Genomic DNA, 24,226 nt, shown 5'->3' with positions numbered 1-24,226 from the left:
CTGTACTTCTAGCCAGTATTGGTTTAGTCAATAATTCCTCATATGGGATACATGTCTACTGAACCCAGCTCTTTGCCAGAGCATATCTTATAACTTATGTCAGCAGTTCCCCCAGGCACTTTTGTTTAACTAAGGGCATCTTTTTACCAAGTGAAATATATAAAAGATAATATTAACTAAATAAAAGTATAGTTACCTTGATTGAAGTTGGTAAAGGAGGGGCATAGGGCCTGAGACCAACAGGCATTGGCTCACCTTGGCTAGCTGTGCCAGCCACAGAGGCACCCCTGGGAACCCTAGAACCCCATAAAGAAAGTATCAGAGCCACTGGCCAATGGGAGATTTGTAGGAAGATCACACATGGTCTGGTAATTAGTTTGAATACAAATACTAAAGGGCAGCAATATGCTGAGGACACTGGCTTTCAGGTTTGGCCTCATCACAAGGCCACTGTAATAACAAAAGAGGTCCCGGTGCAAAATTGCAGAGGGCACTGGTGGGCTGCCATCATCACCTTACTCAAATTCAGCTGAGTGTGGCTCCTCTGGCTTACAAAGAAGATGGTAAAATGGAGAACAAAGGACACAGAGCCAGGAGTACACAGCATTTTGAAAGATGACTTTTGACACCAGGTGTTCCTGGACATTCTCAACTCTTTCATGACCCTAAACCATGTCAGGACTCTCTTCTTCATTAATAGCAATACCTCTTCTTTATTGACAAATGACATGTACATAACATTTCAACTCCATTTCTGATATTTACCTTCATCCCTCCTACTTCCCTGAATTCTCACTTTATCCTTCAGGCTTAAGTCTAAGTAATGAGAGGTGGTCCACGGATAAGAGGAAAGTATTTGTTTCAGGGCTTACTTGATTATAATATGGCAGCATCAGAAGAGCTGGCTTAGCTCTGTGCCTTCACTTTGCATGGCCCTTCTGGTTTATAGTCAATGATGCTGCGGCGGAGACCCCCTTTTTTTTCCCCCGCTCTCAGTTCCCATCATTAGAGGGAGCCTGTAAAACTGGTTTTATGCTTTAAGACAATAATTAACAGATGTTTAAAACTAAATAATCAAATCTGTATTTCTCCGTCTGCCTCTCAATCTGTCCCTAATCTTTCTTTCGCTCTTGATCTCTCTGTATGTTATTTATATATTAATATGTATTTAATATATGTATATATTAAGAGTTTATAATCTATATATTAAAATGGTTTTCTGCATATCCAAATTTTTCAACAGAACATGATTATTTTTGTCGTTTTTATAATCACATTATTTTTGTATAAAAATATACATTTTAAGGAAGCTAATGAATACAAATGCTATAATTTGAAATAACTATCCATAGTTTCAATCTGTATAGTACTTTTATTCCCAAACATCAAAAATTAACTGAATCCTGTGAAAGAAGCATTTCTCACTATCTCTCCTGGTCTTATTTCAACAGGTCATCTGAATATCCCAATGAAAACGTCCAGGGAAGAGATTGCCCTGAGAATCTCTTTTTTTTTTCTGTAATCACACTGCATTAAGTAGGATCTTGACAGTCATTAACACTTTATGAATGCAAAATAGACAGCAGTCCTGATAAATGTGGGTCCTTTTGTATTTATTTTTATCCTTTAGGTGTAACAATTTAAGAATTAAAATGTTCACCATGGAATATCTCTAAAAGCACAAAAGTAATGTTATTTTTAGAAGAGTCAAAATGTAAATTATTTTTTAAAATATATCATTGTTATGAAATCTTTCTTTAAATACCAGATCAAGCCTATCCAAATAGAGTGAGAACTGGTTACAAAGAAACATTTTTATTCTTGTTAACATTTTGATGTGTATCCTTTATTTTTTCCCCAGAGTATATACAAAGAAGAACTACAGAAACCAACACATACAGTTTTTTCCTAGGGTAAAACAGAACACTTTCATATCCCGAAATTTTACATAATCTTACAACATTTTAAGTCTTATAACAATTTGCTTTACATTGTTAAATTTCTATCTAAGGAGCTACAGTGTGGGATGCCTGGGTGGGTCAGTGGCTGAGCATCTGCGTTTGGCTCAGGGCATGATCCATGGGTGCCAGGAATGAGTTCCACATCAGGCTACCCCATGGGAAGCCTTCTTCTCCCTCTGCCTATGTCTCTGCCTATGTCTCTCATTAATAAAATCTTTTTAAAATTTTAAAAATAAAGAACTGCAGTGTATGAAAACACACTTCTATTCTTACATGGTTTCTTTTGTTTTTAAGATTTTATTTCTTTGAGAGAGGGGGGAGGGAGAGAGAGAGAGAGAGAGAGAGAGAGAGAGCGCAAGCACACAAGTAAGGAAGAGAGAGAGAAGCAGGCTCCCTGTGAGCAAAGAGCCTGATGCTGGACTGGATCCCAGGACTCCAAGATCATGACGCAAGTGAAAGTCAGACACTTAACTGACTGAGCCACCCAGGCACTCCCTCAGTTGGTTTTTAATCTTTGCCAGTCTGATATAGAAAAATAGTATCATATTTTGATTTGACTTTAGAGGGCGAACTTTTTCACAAGCCTATTAGCCAATTCTATTTCCTCCCCTGTGAATTATTTGTTCCTCTTTTTCTGTTGATGTTTTTTATTTTTTCTATCAATTTCCATGAGGTTCTTTTATGAAAATGCTTTAGTCTCTTATATGCCATATTTGTTGCAAGTATTTTTCTCATTTTTTTCTTTGCCTTTTAATTTTGCTTATTGTTAAATTATCAGTTTAAATATTTATGTAGCTAAGTGTATTGATTTTTATTTTTATGGTTTCTTCCACTGCTTTTAAACTTAGGAAGGCTTTCTCCATATGAAAGGTCAGTAAATATTCAGTTCCATCTTCTTGCAGTGACTTGATTTCTTACACTTACTCTTTAATCCATGTGGAATTTATTTTGGTATGTGGTAACAGACGATTTTTTTTAAGCAGTTATTTTTTCCAAACAGAAAACTAGTTTTCTCAGAACTGTTATTCCTTTCCCTACTGATTTGTATTCTTGATAGATAATAGAATTTTATATAACCTTGGGTCTGGTTCTGGCTTTTCTAGTCTGTGTCTCCATACTCTTGTACTACACCCCACTGTTATTATAGCATTATACTTTGCCTTAGGATCTAATAGAGCTATCCTCAAGAATTACTTTTTTCCCCAGAATTTTCTCAGCCACTCCTTCTGCTTATTCTTCAAGACAAAAATCACAACTATTTTAAGTTTCAAAAACAGTATCATTAGAAATTTTGATGAGAATTATTAGAAAGAAATGTTTAGAACTTAATGTGATGAGAATTATAAAACCTTGCTGTGAAATGTGTAAGAAAATGGCAGTGATTAAAATTCCCTATCAGTTTTATAGAGGAAGACATTACAAAAATGTCTCCTTTTCTCAAATCATTAGTGGGAATCTATTCATTCATTAAATGTCTAGTGTGGCTAGGGCCTGGGCTAGGCTTTACAGTTTAAGAAAAAACTGTAGAAACCATGGGTCATGTGTCCAAGATGAGAAATACTCTGTCAGGAACAACTGGCAGTGATAGGGAGTGGTAAACTCATCAGGGATCTTGTACTTCTTTATTGCTTAAGCCAAAATATGGAGAAGACATTTTACTGAGTGAATATTTGGATAAGTGGGGGATAAAGTATAAAGTAAAATTCTCCAAAGCCATGCTGGAGTCACAATACAGGATTCCTGCTAAGATTCCAGAGGAGAGGGGGCTGGATAACCAACTGGCCTTTGGTTTGCTGAATAGTATGTGCAAGTGGAGGTGAAAGTGAAATGGTCTGGAATAGTACAGGCGGTGGAAGGAAGGGAGGAGAAACCAGGAGGATGGGAGCTAGAGACGAACAATACCAGACGAATAGATGTCTACTTGTGAACTTAATGCATTTTGCACACTGTACAATACAAAGGATCTTTCCCTTCAACTCACTAAAGTCTATCACTCACACTATGGAGTTAGATCCTTTCACATATTTAGTGTCTCAGAATGCTGGGTCTTGCTTCTAAATTAACATAGGTGAGAAGAAACCAGCTTAAGGGCACTCAGTCAAGTCAGACTGCACGGTAGAGTACTGGAGGCAGAAAGCCCTCCACTCCTGAGCCCCAACCGGCAGCCATACGGTCGTCCCTCCATGCTTCCATGTCTGCTATCTCCTCTGTCAGAAATGCCTTTCTGAAAGCCTCATTTCCATCAGTGGAGCTGAATGTCCCAGAATGAACCTATTTCTCTCCCTTCTGTGCTTGTCCTCTGTATCTATGGAAACTATTACCACCTGAGTTTAGTCAATTGTATCAACAGTCTATCCTCATTATTTATTGATTCCATATGTGTGAATTTGCCTACGATATATTTATAACCTCAAAATCAACATTCGTAGTGGCTTCCCAGTCACTAGAACGCATGGCAGAGCAGGAAAACAATGAGTACTCAGATGCACATGTTGCCAACTGTAAACCAATGTCCTCCTCACAGGATATTTAGTGGGTTTTTTAAAACATTTTTTTTTGTTTTTAATTGGCAATTTCACCATTTAAAGTGGCCCCCAAACAAACAAAAAAGGCATACCATAATACAGTCAATGATATTAGAATAGTGATGTAACAGGACAGATGGTAGCTACACTTGTGATGAGCATAGCATAATATATCAATATGTCACACCACTATGCTGGACACCTGTAACTAATTTAACATTGTGGGTCAACTACACCCCCCCCCCCAAAATTAAGACAAATCCAAAAGATAAAAAAATAAAATAAAATGGCCCCTAAGTATAGGGTCAAAGTGTTGTCTAGCATTCCTAAGCATGAAAAAGCTGTGATGTACCTCAGGAGAAAATCCGTGTGTTAGAGAAGTTCTATTCAGGCAGCAGTTAGTGCTGTTGACCATGAGTTCCATGCTAATTAATCAGCCAGATGCACTAAATGATTTGCTTTTAAATAAAAACACAAAACTGGGACACCGGGGTGGCTCAGCAGTTGAGCGTCTGCCTTTGGCTCAGGGCGTGATTCTGGAGTGCCGGGATCGAGTCCCACACTGGTCTCCCTGCATGGAGCCTGCTTCTCCCTCTGCCTATGTCTCTGCCTCTCTCTCTGAGTCTCTCATGGATAAATAAAATCTTTAAAAAAAAAACCCCACTTACACTCAAAACTAGGGACACCTGGGTGGCTCAGTGGTTGAGCATCTGCCTTTGGTTCAGGACGTGATCCTGGGATTCTAGAATCAAGTCTCTCATCAGGTTCCCTGTAGGGAGCCTGCTTCTCCCTCTGCCTATGTCTCTGCCTCTCTCTCTCTCTCTCTCTCTCTCTGTGTCTCTCTCACAAATAAATAAATAAAATCTTTAAAAACACACACACAAACACAGAACTAGGTATGTATCAATTTTGACAAAAATGGTGTGACTTGCCTAAATCTAACCCTGTGTTCATGGCTTAAAGAACATAACTATTATGAATAATGAGAATCTACTGTATATCCATCTGCACACCACACCAGTAGGTTTCTTAGCAGCAGGGACTTTATTTTATTCATCTTTACATCTGCTGACCCAGGGTGGGGCACAGAGAAGGAGCTCAAGAAATACTCATAGAACAGAATAGGCCGGGAAGAAATGAGATGATGGGTGGGATGGGATGGGATGAATGGAATAGAATAACATTTTATACAGGTTCTTAGCAACAGGGCGCTGTTAGGAACATAGGGAAATGTAAGAAATAATAATAATAGCTAATATGTATTGAGCTTTTTAAATGAAACTGCACTTTCTAAGCATTTGATCCACTTATACCACATAATCCTCTCCATTCTTTAGCATGGGTAACATGATCCCCATTTTACAGGAAGGTAAAATGACTTGTCCAAGGTCACACTGAATGGGGCTCCAGCCCAGACCTATCTGCCCCCAGAGTCTGTGCTCATAACCATCTGGGTAAGGTGAAAATGTGGGCTTGGCAGGGGTAATAAGCCATGAGCTCCGTCAGAAAATGATCTCGAGGAGAGGAAAAGAGTTTCTCTAACAGAAGTTAGCCTGAGTCACAGCTCTCCCCAGCCTTAATGGGAAGACAGTGATGCAATTAATGGTGATTTTTTTTTTCTCTCTGGCTGGCAACAACACTTTTTTGTTTGATTCCAGAAGCAGCTGACAGAATGCATGTATTACTCATGTTGGAATCGTGCTTCACTGATGGCTTATGTACTCTAGAGTCACCCAGTGGGCCAGGCCTGCTGGAGATTACTGCAAGCCTCTAGATGTGGCTGAGCTTCTGCAGCTGTTATGTGTTTCTGGCTCTATTTCCACCCCTCTTGGCAGATGATTTGTGTGAAAAGCACAGCTGACTCTGGGTGTGAGATCCACAAGAGGAAGGGGGGTGGGAGGGCTAGGCAGCACAAAGCAAGCCAACACTGCCAGGGCCTTACAGATGTGTCCATTAAGCACTTACAAGAGAAAGAAGGGAGTTTATAAGTGGATGATTTGGGGGCTCTAACTTACGCTGCATAGGTAGTTTGTACAGTAGATGCACTAAGCTCTAATTTCTCTTGCCTTCCATATTGTCTGTTAAAGTGAAGAAATCTAGCCTCTAATGAGCTGAGGGAGTTTGAATAAAGTGCTGAGCCTCATTGTTGGCATCTGTAAAATGAGAAAGTTGAATCAAATCAGTATTTCTTAAGGTACCAGATATTAGCTCCATAGGATATTTAAAGAATAAAAATAAAGGATTCTAGGATTCTCCTGGAAACATTGGACTAGATAATCTTCTAAGTCTTGGAAAGTTCTAATACTCTGTTGCTCTATGTAACCATTAGTGTGTGGCCCTTCCATGAAGCCTTCTACCTCGATTACTGTGTTTGTGAAACTAAAATAATTCTCTCATTTAGGTAATTTGGGACCACATTCAGGGCCAAGAGAGAGTCTGTGATGGAAGAGTTCTGTCCCTACTATCTCCAAACCTCTGTGTAGCCTCCTAGCACCGCGAGCCAGTGTTGGCAGAGAGGACCTCATACCTTCTCCTACCAGATCACTCAGAAAAGCTTATAGAGGGCAGCCCGGGTGGCTCCATGGTTTAGTGCTGTCTTCAGCCCAGGGCCTGATCCTGGAGACTTGGGATCAAGTCCCACATCGGGCTTCCTGCATGGAGCCTGTTTCTGTCTCTGCCTCTCTCTCTCTCTCTGTTTCTCTCATGAATAAATAAATAAAATCTTTTAAAAAATCTTATGAAAAAAAAGCTTATAGAAAAATACATGATAACAGGAACCTGCCCAGATAAGGGACATCTCTCAGAAAGGAATTTATCATTACCTACTCTATTTCCCTATCTCCCACTTACTCCTCTACCCTGGCCTGGCCCATCCACTAAGAATGCTCTACAATAGACAGCACGTAATTGGCAAATTCTCTAGTTCCTCTCCTTACGCTGCTCCTCCTTTGACTTCTCTCATTGAATGCCTTCAGTTTCCTCTTCTACCCACTTCTCCTCTTCATATAGGTGTTCCCAGACCCAGTCTGCTGTCTTCCTCTTGAGCAATCTCATTCCCTCACACAGCTTCACTCTACATCCTAATGATTCCTGGAAAGGTCTCTGCACTGTCCTTGCCCACCTAGCCCATTTCAAACCAAATTACCTTCTTCCCAACTCATCTCCCCCAGCTGTATACCCTCCTGTGTAGTGTGCCCTGGAGTATAGCTAAGTAGAACCAGCACACCAATGTTTCTTAAACTTTTGGTTCCCCATTTTCATGCTTTTTCCTCTGCTTAGAATACTCTAGTCCTCACTCTCATGTTTCCACAAAGTGTAATCCTATTCATCTTTCTCAAACATCACCCTCTTGATGAGACCCCTGTCCTCCTGGATTACTCCATTTTCCATGCTCCCAACATCTGCCTCCAATAAAGCAAAGCCTTTCACCCAACAGACCACCAACCACTTGAGATCATTTGCTTCTCTTAACTATATTTCTAACTGCAATGCTTAGCAGATTCCCAAGATATAGAAAAGGCTCAGAAAAAGTTAGCTTGAATGAGTGAATATAACTGACCTACCCATTCCTCCACTGGTTGACTGACTGCTGGGCCTATTTTGAGGGATAGAGGGCCTATTTTGCCCAGTGTGTTCACGGGGTACATTAGGTATCTACGACTTATTAACAAATGTCTGTTTTCCAGGTTTACTGGGAAAAGCAAGATTAGGGTCCTAGATGGTCATTTGAGACAGGTTGATCACCATAGACTCTTTGACTTTGTTCATCTCACTAGGATAGTATTAATTACATGCCAAATTACTTTTCTATTTTTTATTGGGACACACAGAGTTCTAAAAAGAATTAGCTCATTCTTGCAGTTAGAGCAGTGTCTCCCAAACTGCATTAATTTATGTATCACAGTCATGATTCCTGCTGAATCTACATGCTACTTGTACAATTATTCTATTATCCATTCTCTTTAACTCATTTTTTCTTAGCCTCGTATTAAAAATATTCATGAAATTAGGGCAGCCCAGGCGGCTCAGCAGTTTAGCGCCACCTTCAGCCCAGGGCCTGATCCTGGAGACCTGGGATCGAGTCCCACATTGGGCTCCCTGCATGGAGCCTGCTTCTCCCTCTGCCTGTGTCTCTGCGTCTCTCTCTCTCTGTCTCTCTCATAAATAAATAAATAAAAGAAAAGAATATTAATGAAATCACATGATATATATACATATGTATATATTTATATTTACATATAAAAATATTATATAATTTAATATTAGATAATTTAAAATATTCTTCCAAGAACCACACCAAATAATTTTTTAGGCCAGCAGTAACATATATAGCACACCTAGAGAAGCACTAGGCTGGAAAATTTAATCCAATGCAAAACCATTCATTTATTTATTTATTTATTTATTTATTTATTTAAAGATTTTATTTATTTATTCATGAGAGACACAAAAAGAGACAGAGGCAGAGACACAGGCAGAGGGAGAAGCAGGCTCCATGCAGGGAGCCCAATGTGGGACTCGATCCCGGGACCCCAGGATCATGCCCGGAGGCCAAAGGCAAGCGCCAAACTGCTGAGCCACCCAGGGATCCCTAAAACCATTTAGTAAAGCATTTCTCTGTCAGCCAGTATGCCATGTCTGGTGCTGAGAATATTGAAATGCCCAACACAGCTCATAGCCTAGTGGGCAAAACCAACAAGTAAACTGTTAATTATAGTTTAATGTTCTAAGTATGACAACAGAGGCAAGTGTAAGGGTGCCTGCATGTGACACCTCTTGGGTGCCAATGCAAATCCTCTCCACATCAGCTCTTGCTCCAGCTCCATCTGCTGCAGCCGCTTCTGAGAAGGCCTCCACCAGCTTTTAGCAGGTGTAGTCTCCAAGTAGCTCACCCAAAGCCCATGTGAGTAGATATTATTTCCTCTCCTGGGACTTTCTCTGGCACAACACCACAGGACACCAGCAGTAACTCACCAGCTTCTTATATCTACATAATCTTGCACAAAGGGGGAGGATAACAATGGATGGATCCCTCTCCTATTTCTTTGCAAGTATACAGTTCTAAGTCTCGTTTCATAATGCTCCTCAAGATGTCTGCAGTATCAGGCATCCATAGCAGTGGCCAGCTTGATAACATATCTAGTCCCTCACTCCTGCTCCCTGAGATCATTTCCCAAATAATCTATCTACACATATGCCTTTGCCTCCAGCCACATTTATGATGGAATCCCGGGCAAAGGCATGGCCCAAACCCATGAAAGAAGATTAAGGAAGACTTCTTTGAAGACATGACACTGGAAGTAAAGATGCATGAATAAGCAAGATGAAGAAGGGACTGTGAAGAGGGCATTCTGGGCAGAAGAAATAGCATACACGAAGGCACAGAGGCTTGAAAGCATGTTTAGAAACTGCAAAAAGCCTGGTATAGCTGAAATATACCTCCAATATAGCATGATGGGCTGCAAATCACAAGAGCCTGGTGAGGTAGACAAAGACTGGCTCCTGAAAAGGTGATGATTACAACTGACTACTACTACCACTCTGCTCTCTGGTTCTGAAGTGGGAGAAAAGAGCAGTAAAATAAGTGGATGTTTAAATCAACCCCAGAAGACTAGAAAGTACTTTCTAGATGTGAAGGTACTAGACATGAAGAGGAATTAAGAGTAAGAACAGGAATAATTGGAATGAAAATAGTGGTGAAATGGGAGAAGAGCTAGTGCCACACATACACTTACCCTAAATCAGTCCAAAATTCCAATAATGAGCTTAATAAAAAATGAAGCAACTTCTATTTGGAACTGACAATTCTACCGTAAATTGTTAGTAACTAAGAATTAGGATTGGAATAAATGAGGTGAGGACCTATAGATGACAAATCATCCTAGAGCCTCTGTTCAGTCAAGAAAAGAGAGAAGAAGGAATTAGGGGCTGGGAAGAAAAAAGTAGGGAGCATCATTTTGCTACCTGATAGAGCCACTGGAGGGAATTCCCCTGACAACTCCAGATTTTTAGTAAAAACCCAAGAAACCACAGCTCTAAACTTTCTCTCCTTTCCCTGAGAAAAAGGCCAAAAGTAGGGTACTAAGGCTAGGGAGCTCCATCAGGCGTAGAAAAGGAGTTGCCTGCCCTCATGCTTGGAGATGTGCTTTGAAAAGACTGGCATAAAGCAATCAAAGAGTCTCCAGCTTTGTTTATAAGCAAACATTTAAGAGCATCTGATTTTTTTGAGTGTACATTATGTACCAACATGGTACTAAGTATTTTAAGCAATATTTCTTTTAAAATCTTTCCCAGGGATCCCTGGGTGGCGCAGCGGTTTGGAGCCTGCCTTTGGCCCAGGGCGTGATTCTGGAGACCTGGGATCGAATCCCACATCGGGCTCCCGGTGCATGGAGCCTGCTTCTCCCTCTGCCTGTGTCTCTCCCTCTCTCTCTCTCTCTCTCTCTCTAATAAATAAATAAATAAATAAATAAATAAAATCTTTCCCAAAACCACATGAATACGTACTGTAATCAGCCTCATTTTCCACGAGCCAGCCTGAAGTTACCATGAAACACTAGTTACAAGACTGCACAGTGGAGGCTTTAAAAGAACTCAGAATTTGGGTTCAGGCTGCTCTCAGTTGAACTCTTATCTCTGTTGTGTCCTACTGAAATCATGGGGTCACTCAGGACCGTTCACTTTCAAGAGACAGAAACCAATTCAAAATAGTGGAAGCAAATGAAGATAACTAGCTCCAGTAATTGGAAGGTACAGGGGTGGGTCTCTGATCTAAAACCACTGAACTCAATGCTCCAATAATCGAAGAGTGCCTGTCATGGTTCTGTTCTCTCTGTGCTACTGAACTCATTCTCTCCTATCAAAGACCAGTTTCTTTCAAGTGCATAGGAAAGTTGGTAGCTCTGGGTGTACAGTGTCTTCACTGGAAAAAGAGAATATCTTGCTCACAGATTCCCAGAGGAGTCCAGCTGGCCCTGTTGGGTCGTGCATCCTCCATCTGAACCAACTGCTGTGGTCACTCTGTGGTACACTCTGCAATGAGTGACTGTCAGTCCCATCAGGCTCATATGGAAGGAAATAATGACAGCTCTTGAAAAATAGGGATGCTAGGCTGTCTGAAATAATGTATATCTATTAAGTTTTAACCTCAGGCAAGTCACTTTTTGGGCCTAAGTTTTACCTTCTATTTAAAAAAACAAATACTATCTTTGTGCAAGGTTGTTGTGAGTTACTTAAAAAAATCCTATTAAATACTTGACACATAGACATTCAATCTATGGTAGTCATTTTTGTTATCTGGTACTATTATTGTTTTGTGGTTGTTTTTGACAGAGGGATTGGAATTTGAAGCCCATCCTAGATTCCCAGATGTCTAAAGCAGTCCTGTCCCCAGGGTGGAGTCCCCTTTGGCTCTGCAGCCAGACGCCTTGCACAACCCAGGCCCTGTGTGCCAAGGTTAAGCTGGTTCACCATCTGACGGCTGCAGAGCAGTGAGTGCCTCCCCAGCCCCAGCAATGTCAATACTGCCTTCCTGACTCCGCCTATTGTATCTGGAGAAAAGTGGCTGAGCATTGTCTTCCAGTACTCCCCCCAGGAAGCATGATATCACCCTTTAACAAAAGCGGGAAAGCTGACAGATCTGCTGAGATGGGTGTGACCACCACATACACCTCACTGGTCAAGCCCTGAGCAAGGGCTGTGGCAAGCAGAAAGCTAACACCAACCACCCACAATGTCCGTCATCTGGCTACTGGACAGGCTCGCTGACAGGCTCTCTTGTTACATCCATACTGGGTTAGGCAGGGAACCACCGGACAGAAGGAATGCCCTCCCTCTCATCCGCGGATGTGTTGAAAAGAGTCAGGACTTTGTCCATCGGGCAGACCCAGGTCCCCACACATGCCCCTGCAGGCTTGGAAAAGAAACACAGAGAGAAGGAGAGTCAAATTCTTGAAGGGACCAGAGGAGGTAGTGGGGGATTGTGGGGAGGGGGGAGGGCAGAGGAAAGCAGGCACGGCTCAATCTGAAAACCATGCTGCACGTGTGCTGTGAGTTGAGGAACAGTCTGGCCAGACTGGTGGGAATTGGGTTATCAGTTTAAAATTCCAGAAATAAGGGAGGCAACTTTAGACATTCCCTTTCCTGAAGGCTGGGAGTGATGCCAACTGATCCTCTGACATCCCTTCCAGTTCTGGTCCATAATGTTATGAGTACAGCTGGTTTTCTGTAAAACACCACATCTCTAATCTGGCACCCCATGTAAAGCCCAGAGGCTGTCACTCTGCTGCCCTCATCTTATTCTTCTCTTCTTAAAACTCTCTTCTTCCTTAGTTACCACCACACCAATTCTCTAAAATTCCAGAAGAAAAAAAAAAATCTGATTGGATTTACTTCTCCTACTGACTCCCTGACTGCTTCTTCATAGAACCCTTGTCTACTTCCTCTTTTTCCCTTCACTTAGTTTTCAAATACATCCATGACCATGGCTTCATGTCCCTTAAACCAAGGATGCCTATGTCTCAAGCTCTTGCCCAAACTTCTTCATCTGAGCTTAAGACCCATTTTGCTAAATATTTCCCTTTACATGGAAGCTCAAAATCAACATGTACAAAATACTGACTTGCTCCATCTCAACTCATCTCCAGCCAGTTCCTCCTGCCATGTTACCCAGTGCAGTGAATGGTGCCACCATTACCGAAACCAGAACCATGAAACAATACTTATTCTCCCCCCCTTTCCTCAATTTCCCATATGCAACCAATCACCAACCCTTACAGTTTCACCTCCTAAATACTCTCAACCCCCTTGTCCATCCAGGACTTCTTTCCTGGAGTACTGAAAAGACACTTTATTAGCCCGGGCCTACACTCTGTCAACCCATCTTCCATACTACTATCACAGCAATTTTTCCAAGATATAAATCAGCAATGATAGGACAAACACCATACTAAATTTCAACATTACAGAATGAGGTATGAGTTACTTAAAATAACCTATAAAGCCATTCTCTTTCTGACCCCAACCTTAAATCTCCACTTCCACCCTACATTCTAGCCTTACTCAACTTCCTTGAACTTGTTCTGCTATTCCACATGCCTGCTCCTTCTAATGAGAAGTGCTTTCTTCACTTTTCCTTTTTATATTCTTAGTTTTCAAATCATTTGGCTATGAGCAACTCATAACTACAATTGGCAATAATCGGCAATATCCCCAACTATTTAGGAGTTCTTGCAAAGTGAAGAAAATCTAACCTACAGATTTAATTAAATCAGTAATATTTGAAAACAAACTATATTGAGTAATTAATAAAGTTGACATTCTGTTTTTAGACATTTAGTTAGACATTAATGTACAATTTAGATTTTAATGTTTCATTTTTTATTATTGGAGCCAGTAATAGTTTTTGTAGCTCTTGAAAATTTTGTATGTATCCCTATGGTATCATTTATCACAACATAATATAATTCATCTGCCTATACTCTTCTTTCCTACTAAAATGTGAATATAGCAAGGGGGGGAAAATGATTCATTCTTTTTGCATTCCTGGTATCCAGTACAGTACTTGGCACAAAGTAAATCCTCAATATGTCTTCATTGTCTGAAATGATAGTTGAGTAAAGGAATGAATAAATGAATAAACAAAAGGCAGGCAATAACTCAAATGTCTATTTAATAAAAAGTCTGTATATCTTTTGGGTGATATTCAACAACTGCACAATGTCTAATATTAGGTAAAAGCCAGGTTAGACCCATTTTAATGAATGTATTATGTTTCATACCTAAGGGAATAAAGGAATTTTCTTTTGACCTTGTTCACATCATATATTTAATATAAGCCAACCTTTTAAGATTTGAGTACCACTTACAATTTATATTATTATTATTGTCATATTATTATTATCATTACTATTTTAATTATTTCACTGTGACTAAAACCCTTTCTACAGCATTTTCCTTCTTTTTGGGGGGGTCTGCTCTGGCATACCAACAATTTCTTATTGTGGCATATTAAACCCTATCCAATAAAAATTATTGAACTTTAAATGCATGCATGATAAAGAATAAAAAAGAAATAATATCTGCTGTTAAAAATGTTAAAGGCTAATGGAGCTTAATTTATGTGCCCAAATCACAAAGACACAGCCTATATAGTAAGTGAACTCAGGATTGGGGGAAGAAGATCATGAGGAAAAGTTGGCCTAGGCAAGTTGAGTTGAACTGTGTTTGTAGAGTAGGCATAGAGAGTGTTATTTCCAAATGGATTGAACAGCATGAATAAGAGCCAAGAGGAAAGAGTGCATAGATTATAAAGATGGGCCTGATTGAATGAAAACTGTCTAGAGCAAGGATAAATGGGTAGATGAGAAGCACTGGATGTCCATGTGGAGAGAGACAAACATAAAATTTGTGGAACTGGACTATGTTGAGGTCTTCTATGCTTCTATGAGCAGAAAGTGATTCCCTTACATGCTGGAAAATATTAGACTAGTCTTAAACTAGCACAGAGGCTCTAATAGAAACACTTCTTTTTAGTATACTAGCTTCATTTATTAAGGAAGTTCTTACTGCCTAAGCTCTCTACTTGCATCATCATCCTGATGCTCATAATGACTCTGGGAAATAGGTCCTTTCATCCATAAAAGAAGAGAAAACAGTGGCTTCGAGAAATCAAATAACTTTCCCATAGTCATCCAAGTTGAGCTTAACCCCAGGTCTGTGACTTCACAATCCATATAGTTAACACTTTCTCCTGCATTCTTAATTGGCTCCACCTCAGTCCCTTAGAGCAGTAGTTTCAGAAGATTTGTCATAGCACATATGCACGTATGCTTTTTTCTCATAAGGCATGTTGATTGAGTTAAAATTCAGGAGACGCACCCAGTTTGGTTTCATTGCACAGAGATGTTGGTGGCATGTCTGAACTCTTCTCCACCTAAGTGATCAGTGAGGAGCCACAAACAGTAAAATGAAAGTGATGTGAAAAGGAAGTAGAGTAACCATCACACTCCACATTCTATAGATGATTCTGATAGATGATCACCCAATCTATGCCTGAACACCTCTCCAGTGTGGGAACTCTCTCCTCATGGGGATAGTGATCCAATTTTAGAAGGTTTCCATCGATAGAGCCAAACTCCCTTCATCCCTGTATCGTAGATCTGGCAAGATACAATGCCAATCTATGGTGTCTTCTATATGGAAACCCTTAAAACACTGCTTTTTCATCTCTTTTCTCTTGGCTAAACAGTACCATGTGACATGGTTTCTAAAGTACTTAACTTACTGTTTACCCACTATACTTGCTGTCAAATTTCTCAAGGTCTTCAGTGTTTAATAAATATTATCTGAGCAGTAAAGTGATTACCATGTCTAATTTGGACCTGATATTTCTACTAAAGTGAATGGTTGTAACTTATATATTACGTTTTTAGTAAGCAGAGCACATGTTGGCACCTATGAATTGTATGCATCACCAAAATAGAGGTGTTATTCACTAGAACTTTTAACAAACCAAATCTCTCTCACACTGAACATACATACATAAATTTATTGAAACCAAACTTTTAACTTGACATTCATCTATTTTGAAATGCTATCTTTTGGGTTTGGCCCACTCATCCACCCTAAGAAATCATTTGCATCCAGATTCTGTGCTCTAACTAATAAGCCATCTATAGGGAATAAGCAGGTTACACAATGACACACATATCTTTTTAGGAGTAGACAAATTAATAAAGTCAGAAAATTTGGAGCCCACCCCCAGAGGACATAGCATAGTCTTCTGAAATGGACTTGAAAGCACTCTTCCCTCCTGGAGGGATGTCTTAGAATAACTAGAACTCTTACAGGAAGCTCTCCCAGCACAGAGCTGAAAGGGAAATGCTGACATTTCCAACAAAGACAATGCTTAGGAGGGAGCATCTGTGCAGAAAGCAAAACTCCTCCCTGCGAGAATAATTCCCAGGTGTGTTTCTAGCTCCAGCTTCTAGTCCTCCACCCTTGATTACTCAGACTCAATATAGCCTTCCAAGATCAGCCCTAATGAAAAGGTTTCATCTGGGACAACTTCTGTGACCTTGTAACCGAATTTCCACTATCATTCCAGACAAGATATCCACTATCTCTGAACCCAGGGTGTCATTTAAAATGTCAAATGAAACAGGAAAGAGATATGAAGGCACACTACTAGAGACTTCCCATAGGCTCAATGTTGATCATATAGGATCTATATACAACTTCAGACAGAACAACCTGGTTTGGTAAGGATGAGAGAATAGGGAAAAGCTAGTATGTTCATTAGAACTTGTTTGTAAGTTGGCCATGATTCTTATTTGGGAGGGGAATGTACCAGAATCTAGGTGAGTTTGTAGAAGTCTTCTGAAAATTTTATACCTTTTCCAACCCTCTCATGGATCAGTATCTACCACCCAGAGCCACTTTAACCGAGACAAATGTGACAGTTTTTCAGTCCTGTTTGTTCAGAGAAAAAGGAATCAGAAACAACCCACTGAGGGCACCTGGATGGCTCAGTGGTCAAGCATCTGCCTTTGGCTCAAGTTATGATACCAGGGTCCTAAGATCGAGTTCCACATCAGGCTGCTCACAGAGAGCCTGCTTCTCTCTCTGCCTATGCCTCTGCCTTTCTCTGTATCTCTCACGAATAAATAAATAAAATCTTAAAAACAAACAAACAAACAAAAAAAAAACCTTCATTGGAATAGAGAGAGAAACCCATAAGCCTTAAATCCCTTGCTCCATTACTGTGGTCTATCAGTGGAGTTTGGTGTAAAGAATGGACTCCTGTGCTTGTAGACATGATCATGCTGGATCTTGTTGGAACGACCAAGCCTTGTGTATTCATGTCTATGGAGCATTGTACTGGGAAGGTAAGTTAGGATTCCAATACAACAGACCCACCCCAGAAACCAACTTTGGTAGTGTCACCCTTCCTTTTTGGTAGGAGCATGAAATCCCTTTCCTTGGGTCTCTCCCTGTTAAAGTCAGGGTTATTTTTCCAAGGAACTAAAATCTAAACACAGAGCAACTATTTCAGCCATATAAATTTTTTTTTTGGTCTGATTTTACATCTGAGACTATACTGCAAATTGCTATGACACAATCACTTTGAGGGAAAAAAGTGAATTAAAATTGGTGTGCATGCACGTGTGCACACACAGGTGATTTAATTTAGAAGGTATCTCAGAGGAACTATAAACCCCTACACTTTGCATTATTATAATCCCTGGTACAGAAGATTTCATGTTACTGATAAATGTGTCACACAGAAAAGAAAGCAAAATAAAAATAGAATCATGATAATTATTTGTTTTAAAGGTGCATATCATTGAAGAAATCAGCATTTCTATGTTAATATAAATAATTTGTACAAAATACTGAAATCATCTCAGCAATTTATGTTATACATTCTTAGTCTTAAAAATATTATTAAATCTTCAATATAATCAGGTGTTGAAAGCAAACTGAAAAGCTACGAACACATTACATGCAATTCTCTTATCTTGGATTAATTTTTTTAAAGATTTAATATAGCATTTTAAACAGAAAAGTATGAAAATGTAACACATACTTATGTATGTTTGGATCAATTTCTAATAATATAATATAGTATGCAGCATTAAATTCAGTACATTTTCTCAACTTCATTTCCAGTATCAATTCTATTTTTGTTACAATAAATAGAATGTTTTCAAACTAACAGGAAGAGAGTGATGGCGATTATAGTTGTAATTTACACTTCAGATTTTGATATCATTCTCAGCCAGTGTCCCACAGGGTGAGTGAACATAAGAGGCATGCCACTATCTGGAGAATCTGAGCAGCAGACACACCAGATCTAAAAACATCCAAGCCCACCATTTCTTAACTCTGGAATAGGTTTTGATACTCTCCTGTGCCCAGGGATCTGGGTAATTGCCCCAACTTTCATCCCATTGGGTCAATAAAGACTTTATAAATTACTACATGCCAAATACTTTTTAAAATGAAACAAAAATTATATAGCCCTGACTCCAGCTCTAAGAAAAAGAAAAAAAATGCCTAGCATTTGACTGCTTTGATTAAAATAGGATATGGATATGAAATCCTTATAGAAAGGCATTTTTGTTTTCATTTAAAAATGACAACCTGCACATTACCGTAAGTGGGTCCCCATAATTCTCTGCACTGATTTCATTTTTAAAAAATTATGGAAGATTTTTTTGAAGCAGGTAAAACTGGGTTTCTTATTTTTTTAAATAAGGAAACAATCCCAAATGAGGAACAGTAAAATCGTGTATCATAGTTAGTGAATCTTCTACAAATAAAATGACCCGATCATTTCTCATAGAGTCTGTGGCAACATAGGTGGCAATTATGCAGAAGTGAAACTCTAGAAAATCAGTTCAATGCCACAAAGACATTGCATTTTAATCCTCATATATATTAAATGGAAAGTCCTAGAGAAACAGTGCTTAGGCCACAGCTGCCCCTTGTTAATCAGCACTAACAAATGATGAGAAAGCCCAGAATCACTGTTTAAAAAAACAACAACACTAAATTAAAAAAAAAAAAAAAAAAAGCCAAACCTTACCAGAAAGGAGCAAGCTGACTCCATAGAGAACTAAGCCGGCTAAAGAGTCCATGCTTCCCCAAATCTCTCCATCCAGTTTCCACAGATGTGCATGAGGTCCCAAGGATCCTTTCAAACACACAGAGGTTTGTGACTTTCCATTCGTATGTTCTACTAGGTCTTGTTTACAAGTCGGAGGCAAGAAGGAACAGCACAGAAGCGGGCTGTAACAGTCTCATTTCTGTCTGAGCACAGGGAGTTTTAAGTTCCTTTTTCCTGTTTCCTTTGTAGATTAGGATGGGAAAGGCTGTATCTTAAAGGCATTTGGTATCAGCAGGGCTGGGGGCACTGCAAGCCCTATCCATCTTGCAATTCATCAAAACACTTCTCTATTGCTGTTGCTTCTGCTGCTGCTTTTGATGCTGTTGTAGGGATAGAGGAATTTTTGTTGGGAGTCTGGGTCCTGGTCGGTGTTTTCAGGAACAATAGGGGTATCCTCTCATAGGCGGGAAACAGAATAACAGCCCTCCACCTATGGATGGTATGTGGTGATGACCGGCCCTTCTCCGCCTCCAACAGCTCTCCTACCACCCTGTCCACCTGGAATCCCTGACAGAGGGGCTTTCGGGTGTGGGGAGGAGTTTTGTGTTTGTTTTCTCATTTTAACTCACATGGTTTAAATTGGGAAAGGAAGGTTTCCATGATGAGAGAACACAACCCAAAGGCAATTAATTTGGGTAATTACCGGTGAGGTCAATGTACAATGCAGCCATGGACCAGAGTCCAAAATTGTCAGCCTGTTTTCTTTCACACAGATGGTTTATTTGTTGGCCTGAAGCCAAAAATATCTGTGCTGCTGGCTATAGCTTTAATTTTTATTAACAATTCATCTACAGGTGATCTCATTTTTTAAAGTACTTAGCCTAGAAGAATTTAAATCATGAAAGGGATTTCATGGTTTTGGCCAGTGGTGTTTCAGAAGCAAATTATATACAAAACTTTAAAAATAACCTGTGTCAAAATCTAATATAAATGATTCAATTGGGATAAAAATAGCATTCATAAGAGCAGAGGGAGTACATAGACCAAAAAGAAAATACCCATTGGCGTAACCATAACCTAAAATGAAATCAGAAACTCTAAATTTATCCAGAAGATAATTTCTCCATAACACAAACTATGACTTCAGAATAAAGTGTCAATGTTCTTTGATCACACTGCCTTCAAGCCTGAAGAAAGGACTATTTGCTCCTCCTTTGCCTGCTCACCATAGGATTTCTGTCCATAGGATTTCTGTCCTAGAAATGCTCATCATAGCATTTCTGTCCCAGGTTTTATCACATCAGTGGTGATCTTGAGAACCAATGGATGTTTCCAGTCTTCTCTGGTAGAAATGCACAGGCTGTTTTCCAGCAGATCTGGGTTCAAATACTTACTCAGCTACATGTTTACTTAATCTCTTTGAGTCTCAATTTCAACAGCTATAAAACGGCAATAATATTTACAACATGGGGATTTTTGAGAGGATTAAACGAGGCTGGCACAGTGCCTAATTCATAGAAGGCTTTTGTTAAATGTTAATGTATTCATTTCCTTTAGTCTTTCCATTCAGTCTCTGAGTTTGGTCCCAAGCAATTCTTCCAGAAAGCCATTCTTTCATCTTATGAAATGGCTTTAAGTTTGGTGTTATAAAGAATCAGGCAGGGAGTTGGGGTTTCTGGGCTCTAGTCCCAGCTCTGTTTTTCCTGTGAGGTCTTGGGCGAGTCATTTCCCACTTGGAGGCCTCAGTTTCCTCAACTGTAAAATGAAGGATTTATACTGGATGTGACTAATTTCCCTCCAACTGTAATGGTTCATAAGTCTAAATGACTAAATTGTCCCCTTATAGCATCTCTACATGGGTTTCTAGGTCCTCTCATCTGGGCACTTCAGAGAAGATGCTAGCTTTATATCTCTGTCATTGTGGAACCTAGAGGGTCACAGATGTGCTCTATTTTAAGAACATGGTGGCTCAAACTTTGTGAGGTCCACTGGCCCCAGGCCATATGGAACAGCAATGGAAAGCCTTGGAAATAAACAAACTCCAGGGCACCTGCCTCCTCAGGCACAGCTTCCTCTGTTTGTGCTTGATGGCCCCACAAGGAAGTCATTGCTCACATGCCCTCCTGTTGGCTAGTTCTTGTGGGCCAAAGATGCTACTACCTCGCTTCCTTTTCTGGGCTGCCTCCATCTGTTATTTAGAAAATCATCTCCGTCTCATCTTTCCCCCATTATCTAGGTAGGTCTACCCCTACCATGAATTGTAAGTTCTCTCTCCTTCTCTTATCCAGAATAGGTGACTCAGTTTTTTTCTTCACTCTGTAATCCAGAAATGTTGCTCATTTTGAAAAAGGCAGTGTTGTTCCATTATCTAAAAGAGGTATGTAGTTTGATCTCATCTTCCATGTAATCTTTTCTAGTGCTATCCAGAGTATTGAGTCTATGTAATAAATATTCCTAGATTTCCTGAGGTTATATCTCCAGTCAAAAGGCTGAGCAACTTTTCTTTGGGATGTCTGAATCTTAGTATGTAAATTCCTGATGTAAAGTGAAGATCACTGGGGGCAAAAGTGGCCAAACATGCTGTGCTCCAACTTTCTGCCCCGTGTATGTCGAACATGAAGAACCAATCAAGAAACAATAATACAAGATTCACCAGGCACTGTGGGGCCAATAGGTCAGCAGAGCTGACTGGCAACATGCTGGGAAGTTGCAAAATTGGATGGCATGCCAGAATTTCCAAGGGAAGGGAGAGGCCACTTCCACGTCTGGACAGGACTCTCCCCAGTACATAACGTATTAAGGAAATACCACATACTTGGATATGCCACAACCCTTCTGTAGATAGTTGGCTGTGGCCATCATCAGGGCATCTCCATCAGCTCTCCACCCTCAGCAGCTCCATCCACCTGGAAAGTCGAAATCATCTTCCCATCATTGCCTGACCAACTCCTCGCTACCTTTTCAGGTTCAGAAAGGTCTTCCCTGACTGCTCGATAGAAATCAGATCTCCCCTGTTCTCCTCTCACAACACCATGTCCTCTTGTTCATGGTGCTAATCACAACTGGTAGTCATACATTTGTGTCCTTATCTTTATAATGTCTGTCCTCCTTTTCATAAGGCAGAGACCATATCTAACTTATTCACTGAATTTTCAGACCTGAGCATAGTGTTTGGCACATCATAAGCCTTAACTAAATACTTAATGAGCTAATGAAAACACTTTCATTATTACTCATATACTCACATCTCAAAAAGATTTTGGGGATGCCTGGGTGGCACAGTGTGATCCTGGAGTCCTGGGATCGAGTCCCACATCGGGCTCCCCTCATGGAGCCTGCTTCTCCCTCTGCCTATGTCTCCACTTCTCTTTTTTTCTGTCTCTTATGAATAAATAAATAAAACCTTTAAAACAAAAAAAAAGGGATCCCTGGGTGGCGCAGCGGTTTAGCGCCTGCCTTTGGCCCAGGGCGTGATCCTGGAGACCCGGGATCGAATCCCACGTCGGGCTCCCAGTGCATGGAGCCTGCTTCTCCCTCTGCCTATGTCTCTGCCTCTCTCTCTCACTGTGTGCCTATCATAAATAAATAAAATAAAATAATTAAAAAAAAAATAAAAAAATAAATAAAACAAAAAAAAAAGGCTTTAGACTCAGGCAAATCTAGATTCCAAATTAGAGCTATAATCGACTCACTGTATGACCTGGGCAATTCACATCTCTCAACCTCAGATTTCTCTTCTTCAAAATGAGGGATCTGGGTGGATCAGTTCATTAAGCATCTGACTCTTGATCTCAGGGTCATGAGTTCAAGCCCCGTGTTGGGTTCCATGCTGAATGCAGAGACTATTGAAGAAAAGAAATGAGAGGAAATAATGCCTATTTAGCAAGATAATATATACATAATAACTGGCACAAGTAAATATTTAATAAAGGCTTTCTACAGATTCTTTCCTCATTCACGGCCACCACTACCACCCCTGGACTGTTATATAGAGCTATTTGCAATGCAGAAATAAAGTCCCACACAGTCTAAGTAATGTGCTCAGCTGTGGGTAGCAGAGGGAGTATTAGTCTTTTGGCTTCCAATTTTTGCAAATTTAATATATGACTCTTTTTTGACATAGTTCATCTTTAGACTACCTCATGCAAAAAAGTAGATAAAGAGAAATATAGGAAATATCATAAACACCAACAGGGTATACCCAGACCTTAGGAAAGTACGTGAAATTAAACTTTGACAGATAATGGAAAAAGCTTGACAACACTGAGGAATGTAGTCACTTCTCATTGTGCTTCCAAAATAGTAATTGCTAATATCAGGACCTGAGAGCACACTACTGCCTTGCTCCAGGAAAATGAAAGGGAGCTTCCTTATGAGTCAAGCTTACTCAGTTTAATTTTATTTTTCTACACATACTTACAGCAGAACAAAAAAGAAAACCAAACCAGCAATGAGCAAACAAAATAAAGCACTTGGCTGATTTGTTGTTTTCCATTCTCTGGTTTTTGCCCTTAACAGAGGAAAAAACAACTATAGAAAACATTAAAAATTTTTGAGACAGATTAACAAAAATATTAATGGACAATAAAAAATGTGAAGAGATGCAGAAAGTACACAATGTTACTATAAACTGGTATTACATTAGAAGTATCACAAATATGTAGCAAAAGCTATAGATGCATATATTTTAGCTGAGAAAATCCACTTTAAATTTTTTTTTATTCATGAGAGACACAGAGACAGAGGCAGAGACATAGGCAGAGGGAGAAGCAGGCGCCCTTTGGGGACCCCGATATGGGACTTGATTCCAGGACTCCGGGATCATGACTTGAGCCAGAGGCAGATGCTCTCAATCACTGAATCACCAGAGAAAATCCACTTTTATGATATACCCCAAGCAAAAGTTAAAGATGTGCCCCAAAATGTATGTATAAAGACATTATAGAAGCATTGTTGACAATAATCAAGACATGGAAACAAAATGGATCATTTATATAAATCATGGTATACAATGAAACAGACAAATGTCAAAATCTGGTGGAAGCATACTAACAATGAAAGATGTAAAGATGTTTATAGTATATTGTTGACTGTGAAAAGTCAAAGTTTGAACAGTATAAAATTTATAC

General features: G+C 39.8%; 1 protein-coding gene across 4 annotated transcripts in view; it reads right to left on the bottom strand.

Annotated features, from left to right (window-relative positions):
* Positions 1-19,643, bottom strand: part of TEK (TEK receptor tyrosine kinase) — a 98,827-nt gene extending 79,184 nt beyond the window's left edge. For 2 of the 4 annotated variants that reach the window (XM_035696772.2, XM_035696773.2), the window contains exon 1: positions 19,077-19,643. In XM_035696772.2, the coding sequence (XP_035552665.1) occupies positions 19,077-19,128 (52 nt within the window). In that variant the 5' untranslated portion in view covers positions 19,129-19,643. The remainder of the gene's footprint in view (positions 1-19,076) is intronic. The other 2 variants (XM_025433301.3, XM_025433302.3) reach the window with 1 other exon arrangement.
* Positions 19,644-24,226: the final 4,583 nt, after the last annotated feature.

This window comes from Canis lupus, chromosome 11, assembly GCF_003254725.2.
Source record: "Canis lupus dingo isolate Sandy chromosome 11, ASM325472v2, whole genome shotgun sequence".
In the NCBI taxonomy this organism is placed as follows: Eukaryota; Metazoa; Chordata; class Mammalia; order Carnivora; family Canidae; genus Canis; species Canis lupus.
The sequence above is the reverse complement of the archived record's forward strand: the minus strand, read 5'-3'. Positions and strand labels throughout refer to the sequence as shown.